This window comes from Eupeodes corollae, chromosome 2 (genome assembly GCF_945859685.1).
Source record: "Eupeodes corollae chromosome 2, idEupCoro1.1, whole genome shotgun sequence".
Taxonomy (NCBI): Eukaryota; Metazoa; Arthropoda; class Insecta; order Diptera; family Syrphidae; genus Eupeodes; species Eupeodes corollae.
This window is the reverse complement of record NC_079148.1, coordinates 22,353,101-22,376,155: the sequence shown is the minus strand read 5'-3', so window position 1 is coordinate 22,376,155 and position 23,055 is coordinate 22,353,101. Positions and strand designations below refer to the sequence as shown.

The 23,055-nt window shown below is 33.7% G+C and overlaps 2 protein-coding genes across 2 annotated transcripts in view; both read right to left on the bottom strand.

Moving 5' to 3' along the window:
- Positions 1 to 280: 280 nt before the first annotated feature.
- On the bottom strand, positions 281 to 1,816 carry LOC129946808 (odorant receptor 94a-like). The gene is made up of 4 exons (XM_056057152.1): positions 1,053 to 1,816; positions 893 to 992; positions 551 to 817; positions 281 to 487 (listed from the first exon to the last, which is right to left on the bottom strand). Exons 1-4 carry the CDS (start codon positions 1,784 to 1,786, stop codon positions 434 to 436), a joined length of 1,155 nt encoding a protein of 384 aa, XP_055913127.1. The 5' UTR covers positions 1,787 to 1,816; the 3' UTR covers positions 281 to 433.
- Positions 1,817 to 5,807: 3,991 nt separating this feature from the next.
- LOC129946809 (protein obstructor-E) overlaps positions 5,808 to 23,055 on the bottom strand; it is a 30,118-nt gene continuing 12,870 nt past the window's right edge. Inside the window, exons 2-4 of the mRNA XM_056057153.1 lie at positions 10,141 to 10,356; positions 6,410 to 6,604; positions 5,808 to 6,330 (exon numbers count right to left, since the gene is read on the bottom strand). Coding sequence (XP_055913128.1) covers positions 6,104 to 6,330; positions 6,410 to 6,604; positions 10,141 to 10,356 — 638 coding nt within the window. The 3' untranslated portion in view covers positions 5,808 to 6,103. The remainder of the gene's footprint in view (positions 6,331 to 6,409; positions 6,605 to 10,140; positions 10,357 to 23,055) is intronic.

Sequence of the window (23,055 nt, the reverse complement as noted above, 5' to 3'; positions counted from 1 at the left end):
TTAAGTTCTGTCAATCGTCAAAGCAAGTCATATGTGTATACTGTATATATGTACTTTTTACATGCATGTTTCTTAGTACCTACATATGTAAAATAGTTCCAAAAAAGAAATAAAAATCGACATTTAAAATAAAAAATAGCATCATATATATTTTTTGAAACCCCCCTCCCCCCACCGAAATGTTTTTCTGCGTTCGCCTCTGGTATACATTATATTTAACATTTCAGATTTAAAATATTGCCGTTTTTATTCTTATCAATCTGCTGTTGTTCCTATCTGCTCAACCCACATAACTATTCGATTATTATTATTTCAATTTCTTAACACGTATTCTAAGAAAATACAAAATGTTTAATTTCGTATTATTTGCCAGTGCATTTAAAATAAAAAACACACAATATTTAAAAATTAAATATCATTGCTTTTATTATTATTAATTGTTCATTTGCAGGAGTAAAGCAAAATAACTGTATGCATTATTAATGGTCTGAAAATAAAACACAAGAAAGTCTTTATTCGCTTAAAGCAGTTAGAAAAAAAACTCAATCACCTTTCCAAATGTTGGCAACCCAATATCAAAAAACTTTCCAGCCCTAACATAAACAGGTTCCTTCAAAAATTCCATATACAAACGTATAACTTTCTTAGAATTTTCAGGCAAGTCCATCCAGTTTGAATTGTATAAAGCTTCACTCATTTTGCCCGATTCAATTGTCACTTGGTTTCCATAGTAACAAGGTAGAAACATTTGAATCCCAATGACTACAAGAAAATCACCCATTGCCAGAAATTGTCCAGGATTTTCTCTTGGAGATATCTAAATAAATCATAATAAGTTTTAATCTAAACATTAGAAATTTACATATCCATATATGTAAATACTTTTACTTACACTACTTGTCTGATATCCTGAGAAACAAAGAACAAGTGCACTCAGAAGGACTTGCATGAAAAATGGAAATGACATAAAACCTTCACATTTTTGTGTAACCCTGATCAAAAAATTGTTTTAATTCATGATTTATCGAAAGAATTTATACACGTTCGTATACTTTTTAACAAATCCATGAATTTTGATGATTTCTCTCAAATCAGTCATAACTAGTTCATGGATTTCTCTGGCGTTCGAAGCATCTGACAAATCAACTCCAATTTTTGACAAACGCATCCCGATCACTCGATAGACCAATGAAATATGATGCAGCAAAAACAACTGCAACACGTCAATGCTAACATGTGACAACGTTGTCACAGTCAGGCCAATAAGTTGGAAAAAATAGGCATACCAATAGAACTTCGAATGCAAATCAAAAGGCATCCAAGCCGGATATGGGAGGACCCAATTCTTTCCAATTGCTACGACAGTAAAACAAGCTGCATACACACCCACTCCGGACGAACAATAACACTTGATCACACGATAAAAAACCTGATGGGATCTTTTGAAAAGAGTTAATTCTTCCATGTTCTTCAAGCTGAACTCTTCCAAATCGAAGAGTGTCAAAAAATGAACCGATTCACTGCTCAATCTTGACATATTTATAATTTTTGGCAAGAAAACCGCTTCAGTGAGTGCCATATGCAACGATTCGGTTATTGCTTCAAATTCCTTCGAAGTGAAGACACTTGCCCACATTGACGCTGTTGTTAGAATTGTGAAACAAAAATGCAATATGAACGAATAAAGTCGATAGAGTGGTTCCCATTTGTTGTCTAGGCGCCAAAGTCCTAAGTATAAGAGGATGGCCATATTTCCTCGAATCGGCTGCACTAAATCGTAATTCATCCTTCTTCTTCAACTATGGGTATAGATGTATTAACCTAGGAATGGAATTTGATGAAGATATTAAGGGCTTACGAGTATATATATAAACGCGTTTGAATGGTCTTATAATTAAAAATCAATTATAAAGTAACGCCCATTTAATTATTATCAAATAATCTGCTGAGGAAGTCGTTTTTCAATTATTCAAGCAGGTGTTAGCTTTTCTATTTTTGAATATTGAAGAAGCTATGATTGAAACATAGAGAAATAATAATATTAAATTATATTTATGAACATACATATGTGTATACAAATCCAGGAATTTGTTATTCAAAATAATTTAATTTTCTGAGAAATTTTCTAAGCATTTTCCAGACACTATTTTCGTCTTAAGTCATACAGTTGAAAGGCTTGATCCAAAGGCGGTTAAATAATCGCAAGTAATTAACAAATATCTAAGACATATGTTTGAGTACGTCTTTCATTATTCCTTCTCAAGACCTTAGGAAGATTGATTGATATCCATCTCAGAGAAAACATTGATACAAGACTTCTATCTAAGTCACAACATGTCTGCTGTAAGGGTAAATCTGTGGAAACGATGGCTGCTTAACACACTCTAGTTCTTCCTTTATCATAAAGAGTATAATGTAGTTGCCTTCCTTGACATTTAAGTCGCTTTTAACAACGTGGACACATCTGCAATAACACTTACTTACTTAAGATGGCCCTACAGTCCGGTGTGAACAAGGGCCTCACCCAACAAACTTCTCCATCTACTCGTAGCTCGGTCCCTAGGTCTCCCGTTTCGAGCTTTCCACTTGTGCGCACCACCTGATCCGCGGTCTTCCACTACTGCGTTGTCCTGCGGGTGTGGATTCGAAGACTTTGCGAGCCGGAGCATTGGTTTCCATGCGCTCTACGTGACCCAGCCATCTTAGTCGTTGAACTTTTACCCTTCTGGCTAAATTTACGTCATTGTACAGCCCGTACAACTCATCGTTCCATCTTCTCCTCCACTCCCCTTTGATGCATACGGGACTGTAGATCACACGAAGAACTTTTCTCTCGAACCGATCCAAGGTGCTTTCATCCGCTTTTGTCATAGTCTATGCTTCTGCACCGTATAGGACAGGGATGATAAGGGTCTTATATAGCAACACTTTGGTCCCTCGAGGGAGGACTTTACCACTCAATTGGTTTTTCAGCGCAAAGAAATACAGCACTGGTATTGTTTTCTACGCTTACAAAGGAGCCTAGGTAGACGAAGTCCTTGACAATATCAAAGTTACGTCTGTCGATGGTGACGTTTTGACCAAGGCGTCGGTGTTATAGGTCCTTTTTTGATGACAGCATGAACTTTGGTTTGCCCTCATTAACCATTAAACCCATTTTTGCCGACTCTGCCTCAATACTCACAAAAGCTCCATTGACATCATGCTGAGTTCTGCCGATTATGTCAATGTCATCAGTATATGCCAGTAATTGGACAGACTTTTGAAAGATAGTGCCTCTAGTGTTGACGTGTGAGCTCTGCACTATTCTTTCAAGCACGATATTATAAAAATCACATGACAGTGCATCACCTTGTCTTAAACCTTTTTTGACATCGAAAGGTTCTGTTAAGTTGTTTCCAACCTTTATGGAGCAGCGTGAATTCTCAATGGCCATCCTGCACAAACGGATGAGTTTGGCGGGTCTGCCAAAACTAGACATGGCTCTATACAGCTTGTTCCTGTAGATGCTGTCATATATGCAGCCTTGAAATCAATGAAAAGATGGTGGGTGTCGATTTGGTGTTCTTGGTTTTTTCCAGGATCTGCCGTAATGTGAATATGTGATCAACTGTGGACTTTCCTATTCAAATCCACACTGATAAGGACCTATCAGGTTGTTGACGATGGGCTTTCACATATTACGGCAGAGAAGATTTTATAGGCGATGTTAAGTAGACTGATTCCTCTATAGTTGGTGCAGTTTAGAGGGTCTCCATTTTTCAGGATCGGGCAAACAATACTGAGGTTCCATTCATCGGGCATGTTTCTTCCCACCATATCTTACAGATAAGTTGGTGCATGCTCCTAACCAACTTATCTCCAGATGCTTTAAAGAGCTCGGTATTCAAGCCTTCTGCTCCAGTGGCTTTATTAGACTTCAGCTTAGATATGGCAATCTTTACTTCGTCTAAGTCGGGAGGACGGGATTGTTGGCTTTCATCGTCTATGTTGAATGGATCATCCTGCCTGACAGTGGAATTTGGTTCGTCGTCGCCGTTATACAGTCTGCAGAAGTGGTCCTTCCATATCCTCAGCATTGACTGGGGTTCCACTATAATGTTTCCACTTTCAGCTTTGCAGCCTTCGGTTCTAGGTTTATGTACCTGTCAATTTCGTTTCACCTGTTCATAAAACTTTCGACCTTTAATCTTGCTTTAAACCTCTCAACATCTTCGACCGCATGCTTCTCATGCCCTCTCTTTTTACTTCTGAGAAGTCGGTGTTCCTCATGAGCAGCTCTCGTCCTTTCATGCAGCACCGCTTTACGTGCCTGTTGTTTGGCTGAATTTGCCTGCCAACATTCGTCATCAAACCAGGGGTTCCTTGTTGGTGGCTGCTTGAAACCCAGCACGGTTTCTCTGATTGCGTCTTGGCAATATTGCCACTGGTTTTCGATACATTGTGTTGGCGGCAGAGAACTTCGAGAGATGTTACTTGTAACTCGGCTGGAAAAGGACTTGGCGATCTCTTGCGATTTTGGTGTTATCCTTCTCTTCTGTATGGGCGTGCGCGCATATCAGGCTTATGTTGCCGAATTAAGCCTGTATGCGGATGGCCATATAGCTCAAAAGTTCTTGCATAAGTTTGGCTCCAATGACAAAGCCACATCCAAATAAGCGCTGTTGGTTTTCTCGGTAGCAGTCACCATTTTTGCTCGGCCGATCATATCGTATTTAATGGATAGCGGTGATGTCTTTACAGAGATTGCTTATGTGGACGAAGTTTTTTTATCAGTTACAGGTAAGCAATTTAATACCCGAAAAGAACTCTCACAATACGCTTTAAGTAAGCTTGTACAATGGATTGATCGGTGTTAACCCAATTCCCTTCTATAAAAGGTATCCAAATAAAATTTTTAAATGAAGCTAAATATCTGGGTCTCATTTTAGACAAAACTTAAATTGGACACGTAATATTCGAAAAAGAGTTAAGAAAACTACTGTAGATCCCTTTTCCTGTAAAGAAGTCATAGGTAATAAATGAGGCTTGCAATCCCGAACCTTGCATTGATTTCATCGCTATTCAGATCGATTCTTATAAAAGTATCGTTTTCAACATTCAGTTAAATTTTTAGAAAAATCAAATCAAGTTGTTAAAAATTGAGTTTTAAGTAGTAATCGACTCAAATATTTTAGATTATGGCTTCAAACTAATTTTATTTTATAATAAATATTGTTTTCAACAATTAATACAATTTTGAGAAAAATTAAATTGAAAGTTGTTTTTACAAAAATAAAAGCCTAAGAAAAAAACTACTTCATCATATGCAAAATATTTTTGGTAATTAAATTTTTTTTTTTAATAATTCAACGGACCATTTTTTCACAAAACCCGAAAACCTTTTAAGCAAGACAAATCGACAGACGAGATGGGAAGTTATCAGTGTGGGTCGAATCCCAGCCTCTTTTTTAGAATCAATTTCGAAGCACGAAGACTATACCATCCCCCAAATACAGGTCGATGCAGAATTACAGATTTCAATACCTTCCAGATCTTTCTATGAAGACATTTAATTCCTAGAAGACAATTCTATAGGATAAAAAACTAATGAGGTAGGTGTGTACTCCGAACGACTAAAGTTAAGGCTATCGTTCCGCCTTACCAATGACTATAGCGTGTTCCTAGCTGGATGGACAAGGAAAAGGTAGTTTCATAAGTAACTCCAATTAGTTTGATTAAGCTAAGAAAAAGGCCTCAAGATTCATGATGTTTGTTGTCGAACTCAATTGGACTAACAAGAGTCTTCTCTTTTTCCATTAAAAGTCTTATTTATAAATAAACAATTTATTTAATCAATTTCAGTAAACAAAGCCAATCTATATGTACAAACTTCTTCTTCAAAAAAAATAATAAAACAACAAAAATATCTAAGATTATTTAAAAACAAAACAAACACAAGAAAGAAGAGGAATACAATCTTTACATTCAAATTATAGGCGATATTTGAGGAATTAGTCCGCTGAAGAGTAGTAGGTAGAGAATTGAATTAGAAATTTTTTCTTTGTACAAAGTGAAGAAATGGTTCAAGATTTATTTCACTTTCTTAACAAACGAAAGTGATTTATTTCTTGTGGCTTCTGCAATTTGGAACATATTCTGGATCTTCACAAGTTAGTGTATTCTCATCGAAGACCTTATCTTCACCACATGTGATCAATCGTGGATGACCTTCAACGCATGTAATCAATCGATGACAATCGCCGGACACAGGGAAACGTGGGAATGGCCAGAAACGAGCAGCTACTGAATCAGGTGCGACTTTGGTTGGACACTTGAAACCAACAACGGCTATAAAATTATTAAAAACAAAAACATAAGTTTAAATTTTTTTAGGTAAATTGAAAAACATGTTTTAAGTTTTAGTTACCTTCTGGGTTGCATTTCTCCAAAAGTTGATCAGGCCAGTTGCATCCGTGGATTCTGTCATCATAAGCTAAACCGGCATCACATTCAAGTTGGTGTGGTTCACCGTATTCACACTTAATGTAGCTGGTAGAGCATTCAGGTGAAATGGGGTAGATACCGAATTGATATTCACAGCCGGGTGTGGAAATTGGTGTAGCTATAGCGAAAAGTGACATACATAAGAAATTTGTCTTAAACAATTTTTTAAAATTATTTGGGTTAGTTAGATTTAGATTAGATTTAGATTAACAAATGTTTTATTTTTCTTTAAGTCTTATGCAGATTATATTTATATATAATAATAATAATAAACTAACATTTTTAGAGCATGGCCTAAGCCGTCTGCCAGTTGACAATATAAACTTTAAAGTAGATTTTAAGTAATTTTTTTTTTGTATTTAAAAAAGTTCGTCTGTAATTTTTTTTCTGTATGAAAGAGCAAGCTTGACAAATTGAAACAGGACTTTCCAATCAGCTCCATTGAGAATGGTTATCATTTCATCTTCACTCAGTAAACTCTTCCCAAAAACACTCCTCCGAGATTCCATTAAGATCGGGCATCTGCAAAGGAAGTGGTAGATGTTTTCCCTTTCTCCTTGGTTGCACAAATTGCAGATTTCCGAGCGTTCTTCTCTATGCGGCATAAAGTTGAGTGGCAGCAACTCTCCTCTTGTTTTTAAAACCAGTGACATGAGGTCGGATGAGTACTCTTCCTTGAAATAACTTCTGGTTGCAAGATTGTAATCGAGCATTGCGTAAATACGTCTGCTTGTCGACTCTCTAGCTTTTGTAATGAATTCCTCTCTTTTCTTCACATCAACTGCACTAATGAGATCATAAAGTTCAGCTTTCCATTGATCTGGCCTATTTTCGTTTAGAGTTAGCTGACGGTCACAAAGAGTAGCTAAGCTACTCCAGCTCTCGAACCAAGATGACTTCCTTCTTAAAATTACCATAGTTATTTTTTTGGGCAGCCTGTTCTCGTTCATGGTTAACGTCTTTATTATGTAGTCTACTTGCATTTTAAGTGTCGAAATGAATAGAGGAGGAAGACCCGTCTCGAGCATGAGAATGTGATTTGGAGTACTGTTTGGAAGCCTCAAAGTTCTCTTTAGAAAATATCTCAAAAGATATTCCACCTCACTGAATTCTTTGTGACCCCATACTTGTGCGGCGTTAGCACATAACTGCCTTCGCCGTTGTTTCAAAAATTCGGAACTTTGAATTGAAATGAACGTCTTTGTTGTGCATAATGGACTTCCACGTTGCATTTAGTGCATTTTTTGATTTGGCTAGTTTCTCTACAATGTGGTTTCTCAGATTCAGATTTCTTGATATCTTTACTCCTAGGTAGTTGTAGTCACTTACTACTTCGATTTCCTTGCTATCAAATCTCCACTTTTCGTTGCGACAGTTTGGGCCTCCACCGTTACGAAAGATCATAACCTTGGATTTGCTAAGGTTTACCAGAAGCCTCTATTTGTAGCAGTATGCAGCTATTCTTTTTATCATCAACTGGAGACTTTCAGGCGTTTCAGCAAATATAACAATGTCATCGGCGAATTTTAAGGATTTCACTAGAAGATTTGCTGTAACTTTTGCTCCACCCTGTAGATCGTCCTCCATGTCGTCTATGAAGAGTGCAAACAAAAGAGGGCTTAAGTTGCAACCTTGTCTTACTCCTACTTCCACTTCGTATGATTCCGCTATATCGTTGTTGAAAGAGATTGCAGATGTTGTAGATTCATAAAATTTTTCCAAAATGCGTCCAAACTTTGTTGAAACACCTTTGTTGTAAAGTTTAAGCATTAGAGCTTTTCTGTCGATGGTGTCGAAGGCAGCTTTAAAATCTATAAAGAAGGCATACAGCTTCTTTTTATCTTTAATGAAGATGTCCGCAATGGATGTGAGTGAGTAGATTTGGTCTATCGTTGAGTAGTTCTTGCGGAACCCGGCTTGAGACTCACCAAGGAGATGATTTGCTTGAACCCAACCGTAGAGTCTTTTGTATAGAAGCCTTGTCAGAATTTTCATTGAAGTGTTCAGCAAGGATATTCCTCTATAGTTTGCAGGATCAGTGCGGTCACCTTTCTTGAATATGGGAGTGACGATAGAATCCTTAAAATAAGTAGGTATGCATCCGTCTTCGTAAGCCTGGTTAAGCGCTAGAGTAAAGTGTTCGATGAATGAGGGTGTGCTGAATTTGTAAAATTCCGGCGGTATACCGTTGGATCCTGGAGCTTTGTTACATTTCAGTTCATCCAAAACTGCCTTTACCTCTAAGATACAAAAGGGGGCGTCCAAGGCGTCATCCGCCTGAAAAGGGATAGCAAATTGGAAGCTCGTAGTAAACTTGTTCTTTGTGAGGTTTTTGAAATGTTCGCATAAATCCTTCAGCTCGATCGGTAGGCAAGGTCGCGGTAATTGACTGTCGTTGTTTATAAGGCGTACTTTGCTCCAAAACTGTGACGCGTTCCTGCAACTTGAAAGATCGTGTGCAATGTTCTCAAAGTATGCTTGACGCTTATAGACTTAAGCAAGGCTTTTAAAGTTTTGTTAGCGGACAAATATTCACGCTTTAGAAAGGGGTTTTGAGGGTTAGTTTAAACATAAACATTAAGCTTAGAAAGAAACTTAAACTACATTTTATTTTTGTGGATTTTTGTAATTGACTTAGTTTCGTGATTATAGCCGATATAAAATAATAAACGAAAGAGCTGAGGTCCGAACTTGAAGTTAACCCCTTTGGTTTAATTCATTTGCAATTGTCAATTATTTTCATAAATACAAAGTAAGTTACATTAGGGAATTATTTTAAAAAACATATACATATATAAATTATAAGATATTGGATTTTTCGATGTTAAAAATTCCGAGAATCTGGCAGACATACCGGAAAATGTCCAATATCAGAAATGGAGAGTTCGATTTTAATTTAATATCAAAAGGCTCATTTCTATATTTGGATATTTCTCTTGATTATTCTCTTAAACTTGCAACTTATAGTTTATTTCATTGTAAACCCTTGTTAAGAAAGTTCAATGAAACATTTCAGCCAAAAGGAGTGCTAAAGTGCTAGTAATATATTAATTTACATGTTTAAATAGAAAGACATGTCCTTTGCCAAACTTTTTCATTTGAAGTTAAATTAATTTATTATAGTAAATGTCACTCGGTATACAATTTCTAAGTTCGAATATGGGTACTGAAAGCAAATAGTAGGTAAGTCTAGTACCTTAGAAAAAATATTCCGAATAACTTTTTTGGTGTCTTACTGTTTGGATACTCTCCCCTACGTGCTTTTTATTTATTGCTACGAATGGCTGAGCTCATAAATCGCATATAAAGAAAATGTGAAGCATGCGTGAGAATTTTCAACACAGACCGTACGCCAGACGGCTTACAATTGTATTTATCATCATATCAAGTGCTGTCATCGAGACTGTTAAGATGTCTTGTTATAATTTAAACACCGCTACGGTCACTTAAGCGCCACACATTTTGTTAAGTTCAATCTTGCCATTTACCTGAATACCTCTATTCTTACCATAATAATTTTCGCAGAGTTCTATTACATAACCTGCAAACCTATACTCAAGGCCTTTTTTGCTCTCAATTTAACACAGGTTTTTCTTTCATTTTTGTTTTTAGACTGGATATTTAGAGAAATAGAGTGTAGTGCTTAGTACTTACGATCATAATGTCGGTTACCACAATCAACTGCCCAATTATAGTTACAGTGGTTGTGTGCAGCTCCTTTACCGTCAAACAACAATCCATTTTCGCAAGTTTCCAAAGTCAACGTTCCATTTGTGCACAAGAAAAATTGATCACAATTTTCCGTGTGCGCATAAGCTTGTACTCCTTTTTTCTCAGGGCATTCTGGTTCACCAACTGCAGCAGCATGAGCTAAACATATTAAATATAAAATAAATCAATTAAAATTTGTGTGCATTGATTAAATTTTGTTTAATATAAATAAAGCAAATATTTTAATATTCAATTGTCATTTTTATTAGCTTATTGTGCATGTGTCCATAGTGTAACCCAAAAACTAATACCCTAACGATAATTCATTTATATTCGATTTTAAAAATTCAGGCATGTTGCAAATGGAAGTACGCAAATGGTAATTTTGTATATTTGTTTGTCAATTTATCATACCATAATCGGAATCATACTTATAGACAAATATACGAATAGAAATGATGATGGCTATTCGTTTTCCTATAAAGAAAAAGTGAAACTCTCACCTGTTGCTTATTTGCTTAACCATGATCTTCATTTTCAAATTTTGGATAGATATTCATAATTAACTGAATAAATCTCTTATGGTAAATTTTGAAAGAAAAAAAACAAAACTGAATATTGCTTACACGATGTTATAAACAAAATATGTATATGTAATATTTTCAAGGTTCATAAAGTCATTTATAAACTGCCATTTTTGTCTACATAATGCAATATAAAAATAGAAATACTTTGCATAATATATTTATTGGTATATACTGGTTTAACTTCCTTCCTATGTTTGACTATGAGAGAAAAAGATTCAACTTTTTGAACTCACTGCATTTTGTTTGCCGGTACGGTACACGACCGAGATCAGAAAAAACTCTCACTTTCAACGGCTCAACTATCATCAGGTGGTGATGGGAAATCGGTGTTGAAAAAATGTTATATGTGCCACATGTGGTATTTACAAACAACGGCGACCATCACAACGATGCACAACAGTGGGATTGAGTTGTTTTTAAGTTAGACAAAATAATAATCATTTGAATACCTTTGAACCAACAATTTATCATTTTCATTCTATATGCACAGGTATGGTTGAGCTGGGTCTGCAGAACTGTTTTTCTTTTTCAATATAATTTAGTAAAATCGTTAAGGCTTGACTCAATTGACTTCTGTTTGAAAATTAACAATGTTTATCTAATCGAAGTTTTTTTTTTTGAAATAGCATTTAGAATATAAATTAAATAAATTATTTTTTTAAAAGGATTCGTTTGTAATGTGATTGCGGTAAGACATTGCAGATCGAAAATAATTAAATAATTGTTTTGAGTATCCTTCCCAGTTAAGGAGGGCAACTATTTCTTCTGGTGACTTTACATTGCTGCCCAGCAATTTCTGCGTATTTCACATAAAATTGGACACTTTCCTATGAAATGGATCACATCTTCCCTTACTTTTAAGTTACAAAGGCTGCAGTAGATAGGCAGATTCTTCCGATGTGGTATATAATTATCATTATCATTTCTCCTCTCATTTTAAAAAATTGCCAATATGAGCTCCTGTTTGTTCTCGTTACGAAAGTAGTTAAGTTCGCATAAATTGTGATTTAGATGTTTGTGCGTAGATCTATGCACCAAGGACGTAGCTTCATTAACAGCGTCGACTACCAGTTTTTCGTCTAAATTTGCAATAAGATTCCGGAGGTCATCATCGCAGTAATTACCATTTTCATCAACTATTCGAAAGTCAGTTCTACAGTACTCAGCATGGTCTTCTAGTTTCTTATACCACAGATTTTTCTTCTCAATTGCTTTCAATGCCAGAATTTTTGGGAGTCCTTCATCTGTCATATTAAAAACTTTTTTGATATAATCAACATGACGTTTAATAGTTTTGATGAAGAGCGGTGATAATCCTGTCTTAATTAAGATCATAAAGTTTGGGGTGTTTTTCGGTAAACAAAAGCATATTTTAATGTTGGTACTATTGAAAACTCTTGTGTATCTCGAAGGCATGTTCGTAGAGTATGGTAAGTAGAGAGAACTTACGCCTTTTACCAATGCTGCACTTTTTGAGATTTCATGTTTTTACTGCGACCAAACTAACGCAAAACAAAAACCCAACAAAATTTTTTTAAGAAAAACGATGAATTTGTATCGTGCTGGTGTCATGGAAAGCCATGTATTCTCTCCTAAGTCAAAACGTCAAAATAAAGGTCTTTCACCTGTCTAATTTTTAGTAACCCATGGTTTCATGAGTTTTTAAAATGTTGTGGTGGCTCCTTATCAACTGTATTCCGGCTACCTTTTAGAATAAAATCTAAAAAACAGATGCGGATAAGAAAATTCAAACTTTACTTCTCAATCTGATTTTCAACTTCGCTTAGCATAAAATTGATCTTTGTGTTCTCTTTGCGTTGTTAAAATCTGACCCGAATAACTCGTTGAATATTTGTTTGTTATTTTACAAAAAGGTAGTGTCAATAAATATTTCGTCAACTGTAACATGCGAAAATCTAAACATAGTTAGACCATAATCCACGAATAAACCTCTTATCTTGAGTTCTTATTACATTCAAGTTCAATTCTCAAAATGGAAAAAATTAAAACAAATAATTCCTGATATTTTATTAACATATCTTCCTTAAGATTGTCTATTTTAATGAGTGAAATAAGTTTTTTGTATTTATTTAATATCAATTAGAGTTTACAATTTCAAATAGACTACCGAAATTTTTAAAATAAATAAAAAATTAAAATTATTATTACATTATTTAATTTGTTAAAAAATATAAGTTTAACTGGGGTCTGATAGAATACCAGCTGAATTCTATAAATATGCGAATAGCGGCTTTTTTTTGCCGCTCACATAAAGTTTTTAAAACAGGCGTGACACCGCTTCAGTTCAAGGAAGCACTGACTTTTCGTATATACAAGAAAGGATGTACATCGGATCCAGCAAACTATCGAGGAATTTTGTTTCTTAATGCATCCTATAAAATATTTACCGCAATAATGCAACGAAGACTGTCAACATGAATAAAAGAAAATAAACAATTAAAAGAATTTCAAGCCGGCTTTAGACAAGGGTATTCAAATGTTGATCATACATTTGTACTTTGGAGTATTACAGATTCATTCTTAGACCAAAACAAACAATTCAACGTGTTCTTCATTGGCTTCAAAGCTGCGTTCGATACTGTGGATCGTAAATCGCTAATCTATAAGCTGTTCGAAAAAGGAATGTCTTTGAAGTTTGGCAGACTAATAGAAAACATATATGAAGACACTCAAGCTGCTATGTGGAATGGTGAAGAAAAGTCAGATTGGTTCCAATTTGCATCAGCGGTTAGGCAAGATTGCACACTAAGCCCGCTTTTTTTGCAATATTCATAGAGGATCTAATCGACTGGTTGCTCGGAGGAATTCTTTATGCGGGGACGCTGATTAAAGCTCTGCTATTTGCAGACGACATTGTACTGCTCGCATATACACCAGAATCACTTCAACTAATGATTAATCGGATACACGAATATTCCAAACTTTGGGGATTAATTGTCAATTTATAGAAGTCGAAAGTGATAATCTTCAAAAAACATGGAGGAAATTGAGCAAACGAAAAGTGGAAATTCAATGGAGAATTGATTGAAGTGGTTAAAGAGTTTAAGTACCTGGGAGTTACTTTCACGAAGGACTTAAGTATGGAGAAACACTTTAGTGAAAAGCTTAATAAAGCGAAAATGGCGATAAACCTCACATGGAAAAGATGTTTCACGAACGAATGTGTGGCTCATAGTAGCAAATAAAAAAATTTTGAAACGGTTCTAGAATCCATTATGGTTTACGCTGCACAAACTTGGGGAAGTAAATATTATGAGATGGTTGGTGGTTGAAAAGCTATTGCGCTTCTACATTAAACGAACATTCTATTTGCCAGCTAACACACCGAACTATGTCATAATGCTAGAAACGGGAATATCTCCAATTTTTGCGAAAACATTAAAACTGCAAGTGGATTACATAATTAGAAGCTTAAATTTGGCAGACTATCGTTTATCCAAAATATCTGTTCTTAAGGCTATCAATTCAAGGAGTGGATGGTATAGTAAATGGCTTGAATTGGCAGCAAATTGTGGAATTTATTTGGTTTGTAATGTCGAGAACCTTTTCAAATTAAAAAAGGACATGTACCAAGGTAGATAAAGCAGCTAGAACCAAGTACATGGATGAAGCTTCAAACTTCTTACATCGTACGGTCAACTGCCAGCTTAACCACAATTTGCAGCAGTTAAACCACTTCCGTGATGAGCTTAGTTTCAGGGAAATATCTATGATGGTCAGACTACGAGCTAAAATTCTAAACCTGAACTATATACCTCACAGAGCAGATCTTCACGTCATCTGTAATATATGCAACAGGATGGAGAGGGAAGACGCTGTGCATTTCTTGAAAAAGTATTCATCTAACATACGCCACATAAAGGGCTTTTAGTGTGTAGGGGTCCCTAAGACCAAAGTAATTACGAAAAATAAAACCCAACAGCATACTCTATGCTGTACAAAGTTTTGCTTGTAATCAAAAATGACTCCAAGGTTTCTTTTTCAATAGAAACGCTATCAAGGGCATGATTTTGCATATTATAATCGTAAACGATGGGTTACAAACGACGGGTAAGCGAACAACATTGGCATTTGGATATGTTTAGGGCTAATTGGTATATTGCTCCAGTTGATAAGATTGTTTCATTTTGGAGCAGCGTACAGTCTGTTAAGTTTTTACACGCCTAAAAAATTTTAAACCATCCGCAAACATAAGACGCATAAAGTTTTTAAGAACATCAGGTAGGTCATTAATAAAAATAAGAAACAGCATTGGACCTAAATGACTCCCTTGCGGAACACCAGAAGCTACAGAAAAGTGGATGTGGGGTAATCGAATTAATTGAAACACGCTGACTGCGCCCTGTAAGATAAGCTGTCAGCCATTTAAGTATGTTGGAATGAAAACCTATGTTCTCTAATTTTTAATAAAATTGTATGATGCACCCTATCAAACGCTTTTGCAAAATCGGTGTAGATAACGTCCACTTGGTAGCCCTCTTTTTGTTTATAACTACTGAAGTATCAAATTCTATTTTTGAAAAAACACCCATTTTAGAGACTAAACTAAACGATTGTCAATCATTAAAAAAACACAAAGCTTAAATTGTTCAATATCGTTAGGTGTTATTTACTTTGTAAAATTTTGTAGACGCAAATATTTTCTAATATTGATCTAAGCAATTACAGGGGAATTTCGTTCATGAATTGTATAGCAAAAATCATGATGGAAGTTCTCAATGAAAGGTTGTATAATTGGGTGGAACAAAATAATTTATTAACAGAATATCAGGCTTGCTTTAAAAAGAAATATTCTACAGTGGATAATATCTATAACTTGGCGTCTATAGTACACATTATAGTACGCTTAAGCTGAAAAAAGAAAGTCTATGCTTTTTTCGTGGACTTAAAGGCGGCTTTTGATAAAATCTCCTGCTAGTGTGCATATACTCTGATACTCAATCAGCAGTGTGAACAGGAAACGAATTACCGGAACACTTTGAAACACTATATGGGTTGAAAGAAGGATGCCTTTTATCACCTTTAATTTTTGCTTTATATATAAATGATCTACATACGATTATTGAAGGAGGTCTTAATATCGACAGTTTAAATACAAGGTTTTTGCTGTATGTTAACGACATGGTGATCTTAGCAAAGGATGTGGATGTTTTGCAACGTTTCGAAGACTACTGCGCCAATTGGAATCTCGAAGTGAATCTCTCAAAATTGGAAATTATGGCCTTCCGAAATGGTGGCAGGCTTTCAAATAGGAAAAAGTGGATTTCCAACGGAAAGTACTTCAATACACATATCTTGGTGTTCTGCTCACTCCAAAGCTAAACTTTTTTAAGCATGTAGAGAAAAGAAATTCAGCAGCAAAGTACAGTTCCTATTAACGCGACATGGCGTTGTTTTTTAAGTAAGCAGAATATCAACCTCAGTTCAAAATGGAAACTCTTTTTTTGGCAGTATGCAGAGCTATTCAAATTTATAGTGCACATGTCTGGGGTTTTGGAACTTTTAATGAAGTGGAAAAGCTATAACAATACTTTCTGAAAAGAGTTTTGAAGTTACCATCATGCACTCCAGACTATGCATTACCGATTGAAACTGCACCTGAAATTCTTGATCAACTAAAATGACATACAAATGAAGAAGCAGAGCAGAGAGCAAGTGGAGCAGCACACGAATTGTTAAGATGTTGGATTATTCAATAGGACCGCAATACATAACAGATACAGATGACTTGGACCCTTACAAAATATCATGGATTTTCAAAGCTAAATGCGATCTTATCTCACTCAACGGAAATAGGCATGGAGGCAACGCAGCAACATTATGTAGCCTGTGCAACATGAGAGAAGTAGAAGATATACAACATTTCTACTAAGAGAATTCAGGATAAGACATTTTGAAAAGGCAACTCTAAATGAAGTTCAAATTATTGCTATCCTTAACGGAAATTGCAGGGCTGATTGGAACAGACTCTCGAGATATATTTACCTGGCTATAAGCTATAGAAAACAAATCTTAACAGAGTTTATTAGATTTGAAAATAGTGTGAACTATGGACGTGTACACATCACTTTAAAACTTTAAAATTAAGGATTTCTTTTTAAATTTATCTTAAAATCAAAAATTGTATCTTTTTTATAAATTTACTTAATTGTACAATTATTTGTGTCTTTTCACTTACCCAAAAGACGACTCTCTATGTCATTGTCGTTAGTTTTTTAAAACTTTCAACATAACTTTTTTCAAGTTAAACTCCAAAATGTATAAAAATATTATGTTGAAAATAAAAAAAAAATTTACTATTACTACTATTTTCTAAAACATTTGTCAGCGAATATACGTTACAACTCTTGCTAATAAATAGGGAATTCCGAAAACTGTTAAACATTCAGAATACAATTTGGTTTTCAACGTTTGTCTTGGTAAATTTTTATTTTATGAAAAAGTACTTGAGAAAATTTGTATCAAATAAAAATTGTCAGAAAATTTGGACTCAAGGAAAAATTACACGCAAATTCTGATTTTCTTCAAAGATTGTTTTTTTTTTCGTGGCGCGTGAACCACGATTGTAACTGTAGTGCAACTTTGTGTACGTGCTTAAAAGCGCATTAGAGCTGTCAAATTTCCACCTAAAAATTTGTTTGTTATGGCTGAATCACAAACACGCTTCAACTTCAGCTTCGTCTGCGTTACGGTAGGCCTGCTTCGAGGTTGCTTTAAATGACATTTCTATTATTTCATCCCTCCAAAGAGCAAATATTTTGTTTGGTGACATTTGTTTACAGCTGTTGAGCTGACAGCCAAAGCAAATGTTCAGATAATTGATGGCTGAATCACATACACGCTTCAGCTTCGGCTTCGCCTGACGTTTACGAGTTCAGCCATAGGAATTCAATGCATGCTATCACAATGTAGCTTCGACCTCACGTTTTGTTTGACAATCGTAAGGAAAAGAATGTAATGTAACGTAATGTGACTCCAAACGAAAGCTCTAGTTCAATTTTCTGAACATTTGCTTTGTCTGACAGCTCATCAGCTGTAAAAAATGTCAACAAACAAAATATTTGCTCTTTGGAGGGATGAAATAATAGAAATGTCATTCAAAGCAACCTCGAAGCCGAAGCTGAAGCGTGTATGTGTTTCAGCCATGAACTAGAGCTTCCGTTTGCAGTCACATTACGTTACATTACGTTCTTTTCCTTACGATTGTCAAACAGAACGTGAGGTCAAAGCTCCATTGTGATAGCATATGGTTCAACTCGTAAACGTCAGACAAAGCCGAAGCTGAAGCGTGTATATGTTTCAGCCATTATTGTATTAGGATTAGTGCAATGAGGGATAAACCTGGATCCGATCTGTAGATTTGATCTGGAATTTTTTGATCAAATGAAATGCAAAAACAGGAGAAATTTTTGATTTGAAAGGTCTGGCTCAAGAATAAATTGATTTATTACCTATAGAAAGCCCAACAAAATAAACTAAACATACGGTTACATACGGTTTCACGTTTTGAAATTCAATACCTGAGATAAATTGAATAACTTGATGAAAATCAATACTAAATAAGAATTGTTTTAAAAAAAACAATAGAAACATATTATCGAAAAAATATTAAAAAATCGTTGGTGAAATTTACAGAAATGAAAAGAAATCGAAATTGTAATAGAAACTTAAAATTAATTTTGTTCCTAAAAAAACTATAATTTATTCCGATGTACAGCGAAAAGCTATTCGAAGACATGAAAAATACCAGATTCCTTTAGTGTGTGATCTTGGAAATCGGAAAAGAAGATGATATGTCTATATTTACCTAAGATTTATAGCCCATAGCCATAGGTGAAGTAATCGGTATGGTATGGTGGCGGCTCTATGGCTGCTTTCAGCTTACTTTACTGTAAGCTGTAATGTTATGGGTTTTAACTTTTAATATGTGTTTTATATGCAGCGCGTTGTGTATACCAGGTTGTAAGTCGATACAAAGCTACATTTGTGTACCTATGTATTTTTAAGTACACTATAGACGCTTCGCTGTCTTATAAACGAGCTACGTCTCATAGTCATCAACAGGTATTTTATTATGTAAGCTAGAGGTGAGGTACACCAAGATGATTATGGGAAACCAAAAAAAGATGTTGCAGAGTAAAATGTATATTGAGTTAATTATTACATTTTTGTGTGGAGAGGTATGAAGAAATTTCTAGAAATTATGACGTTTGTGTTGAATTGCGGAAGGGAAGTTTTTTAAGTTTTTTTGATGACTTGTTTTCTTTGCATCCATCAATTTTTAAATGTAATGAACCAAAACAAATTTCATAATTTCTATTTAAAAAAAAAAGACTCGAATCGAAGAAATGCTTCTCATAAATCATTTTGAACTTATTTATCATACGTACTCGTAGAACAGAAAGAAATTTGACTTATGGTAAAAACTATCATAAAGACAATTTTTAACAATGGTATACTTTTAAAAAAAAAAAAGTTATCTTTTTTTTGTATGTAGTTTAACAAAATAAAATCAACGAGATCGACAACAGAATTATCTGCGAACTGTCAAAACTATAATGTTGGAAATTATAGTGAAAGGATGCATTCCATAAGGCGAAGAATAACAAAATAGTACTGTTATTTTAGGTGAGATATTAGCAGGGATTAAAAAAGCTTTCATCGACAAAACTATAAAACCCTAAGAACACGATAAGCAACACAATTTTGTCTGTCAACTTTCAAAAAATATATAAATTTAAATGTTTGAAATATCAATTTCGAACTGAGATTTTTTGAAATGTTATTCAAAATCAAAAAGCGATTATATGCAGTTCTGCGAAATATTGGAATCATAGACATACGTTTTACCCTCCAACACCCATTTGTTTACATTGTTGTACTTGTAATGTGACATTACGTCCATTTTGAAATGTGAAATCCAACAACAATTCGATGCGGTGTATTTACTTGTTTTGCCAGCTGTTTTTTTTTTATTAAAATAGCTGTGGTGAGAATTTGACGTCTAAGACGAATTGTTTTGTTTACTAAAATGCAAATACAAATTTATATTGTTTTCTAATTTACTTAATCAATTGATTTGAAATTGTTTATTATATAGTTAAATTAATTTCTTTATAAACCCAAGTTACAATACGGTCGATGGAACTGTTGGTGGAACATTTACATATATAATACTATAAAGTATAAAACATGTGTGTGCTTTGAATGTGGCCTCCCATTTTGTTGACGTTTTCAAACTCACCTCGACGAAATAAATAGTAATTTTATGTGTGATGTTGAGGTGTTGTCACACTTTTATCATTTTTTGTATTTGAAAAACTTAACTTATAGTGAAATTGTTAAAACTCAGTCACTGTTTTGTAGTTATCAAAATACTTTTAGGAAATAGTCATCGTTTTTAAATTAGAGAAAAAAAGAATTATTATAACATTAAAAAAAAAAATTTTTGGAATGCATAACTTTACATGAATAACAATGTTTTACATTTTTGCTAATATATTTTAAGTTTTCTTTACATAATACAACAAATGCCTTGTTCAGACAATTATAGCGTTTTATTGAATTGAAAAGTTTATTATACGTACTACACACTTTTGAGTACAGTAAAGTTAAAAATTAACAATTTCTTGCCACTTTCAATCACAAAGCCTTCTAGCCAAAGTTTCTTTTGTATTCACATAAGCTGGATTTAAGAAAAAATAATTTATGCCGGGTATATCTTAATCCATATTCGATTATTACAATCAAAATAAGACTACGTAAATACTCAAGCAAGGAAAAAATAATTTAATTAAAATATTTTTTTTGGTAATTTTCTCAAGAACTATCAATCATCTATTTTTCAGTTTTCGCTAAAAAAAATATAAGCCATGCATTCTAAAAGACATAGTTAATAATCTTTAAGTTTTAAAAATCACATTTTAAACCTTTTTTACCCTTTTTTGCCCAAATTTTGAGTTTAAAACAATTTTGTTTCAAAAACTATGCAAATCAATCACGTCTGTTCCATTAGTAATTAGAAAAAGTGAACCAAAATATAATAATAAGCAATGAGCACGATACTCTATAAATACATTTTTTTTTAAAATATAATATCTCAACAGACTTTTTTAGTTTGCATAGTTTTGACTTGATTTAAAAACAAGTTAATAGACAAAAGTGTTGGCTTTAACGGAATTTATTTTTTTTCCATTTAGTGTACATATTTTTTTAAAATGCCCCTACCTCCTAAACTGGGGGAAATAGACCCCTTCCTATAGTAAAAAAAAATGCTTGTTTTTAACTGTTCTATACAAATCTGTCATCAAACTTTAACGCCTGAGTTATCGTACTCTTCCCAAAAAATGCAATAGCTAATGTCGGCGTAGCCACTAGGTGCCTAACTTAAAGAATTTCTCATCACTATTTCTTATTTTCGTGGTGAATTGACTTTAGAGGGTGGTGAATTGATGTTAGCAGTGGTGAATTGATGTTAGAATTAAGGGTGCATGTAAGTTGACGTTTCAGCTTGTAGGCAAACCAGAATGACAGATCGGTTTCCAGTCTTTATATGGTGTGTCTATGATTGAAATACAAACAATAAATATATCTCTAGTTTGAATTCAAATAATTTGTACGCTTTCAAGCTGTTGGTTTAGTGGAAGTGGAATGCATCCCTGATGTTGTAAAATTTTTTATATTCGTTTTAAAATTCACAGAAAGTATTTTAAAATTATTGAATGAAATAAAATACTTTATTATAAAGATAAGAGTTTGCCAATGTATTTGAAAAATAATGTCGGTCAAGTTACGGTTGCCACTTTGTGCCGCATGGAACCATTTTGGGGCCCTCAGCAATATCGTGCCGAATATTCTATTCCAAAGCAAGAAAAAACAACGAAAGTTTACAGGATTTTGAAAGAATTAGAAACTACAAAAATGGAATGAAATAAGAAGTAACCGTCTCAAAAATTAAAAAAAAAATGTAAAAAGTGTTGTATAAACTTTATAATTATCCAGGAGATTTAGACCAATGTTTCTATAACTAAGCCTTAAAAAAAAGGCAAACAAAAATTCGGCCAGGGTACGAGCTGTTTTAAATAACAAAATATTATTATATTGTATTCACTATAATATGAATTTTATTTATACTTCAATCTACGTAACACGTGGCCGGGTATGTTAACATCAAAAATTAAAAAAGAGGCTGGGATGTGACCCACATTGATAACTTCCCATCCCGTCTTTTGATTTGTCTTGCTTAAAAGTTTGTATGTTTTTGTGTTGGGTTAAAAAAGTTGTCAGTTGAATTATTCTTTAGAAATTCAAAATTACCAACAACATTTTTCAAAAAAAAGAAAAAGTTTAGTTTGAAAATCGAGTTTTGTTAAATAGATTTTTAGTCGAAAGAAAATGTTACAAATTTTAGTAGCATTTCTTCAATTTTTACAAATTGGATAAACAAAATTAATTTGAAAGATCAATTTTTAACAAATTTGCGTACTATTTCTATTAGATTTTATTTTTTTATGAGAAAACTGTTGCTGTTGGATATTTTTTTAAATTATTATTTAAAAAAAAACTACTGAATATCGCAAACAATATTTTAAATTTTCAAAATCTTTTTGAGTCGTAAATAAATATTTACCAAGTTTTAGTTTAGGTTTTTATTTTTTGTAAAAAAAACTGTCAATTAGATTTTTCTCAGTGTTGAAAACAATATTTTTTTTAAATACAAAAGTAGTTTAAAACCAATATCTCAAAGTTTGAAAAAGATATTTGAGTCGAAAATCAATTTTATTTTCAATTTTTACCAACTTTGAGTAATGCTTTTTTTAGGTTTTTATTTTTTATAAAAAAAACTGTCGATTCGATTTTTCTCAAAATTTTACCAGTTGTTAAAAACTTTATTTTTCGTTGCACAAAATAGTTTAGGAGATAAAATCATTTTGTATTCGTAAAATCTTCGAGGTGACAAATTTTATGTTTCAGATTTTTTGTATTTATAAAAAAACCGTTAATTGGATTTTTTTCAAAAAATATATTTGTTTGATATCACGTTACAGTATATTATATCAAATTTAATTCAAGTCTCTAGCGTTTTTGGGTCGAAATATATTTAGGGTTAACCAAAATGTTCACCTTTTTTTAAACTGATACGGTAAAAAGAACCGCCCACGCAATTTTCTTGAGAGCCCTTTCTGCATCTTTCTGCCTTTTTATCTGTATACAAAAATTTATTTGAAGTCGATATCTCTTCTGGTTCTAG

What these genes read in the sequence shown, in the direction of transcription:
- LOC129946808 (XM_056057152.1), bottom strand. Translation starts at nt 1,786, where the DNA reads ATGAATTACGATTTAGTGCAGCCGATTCGAGGAAATATGGCCATCCTC. An exon ending in ATTCATGGATTTGTTAAAAA is followed by an intron (nt 993 to 1,052) that starts GTATACGAACGT and finishes TTTTTTGATCAG; the next exon opens with GGTTACACAAAAATGTGAAG. An exon ending in GGTTGCCAACATTTGGAAAG is followed by an intron (nt 488 to 550) that starts GTGATTGAGTTT and finishes TTTTATTTTCAG; the next exon opens with ACCATTAATAATGCATACAG.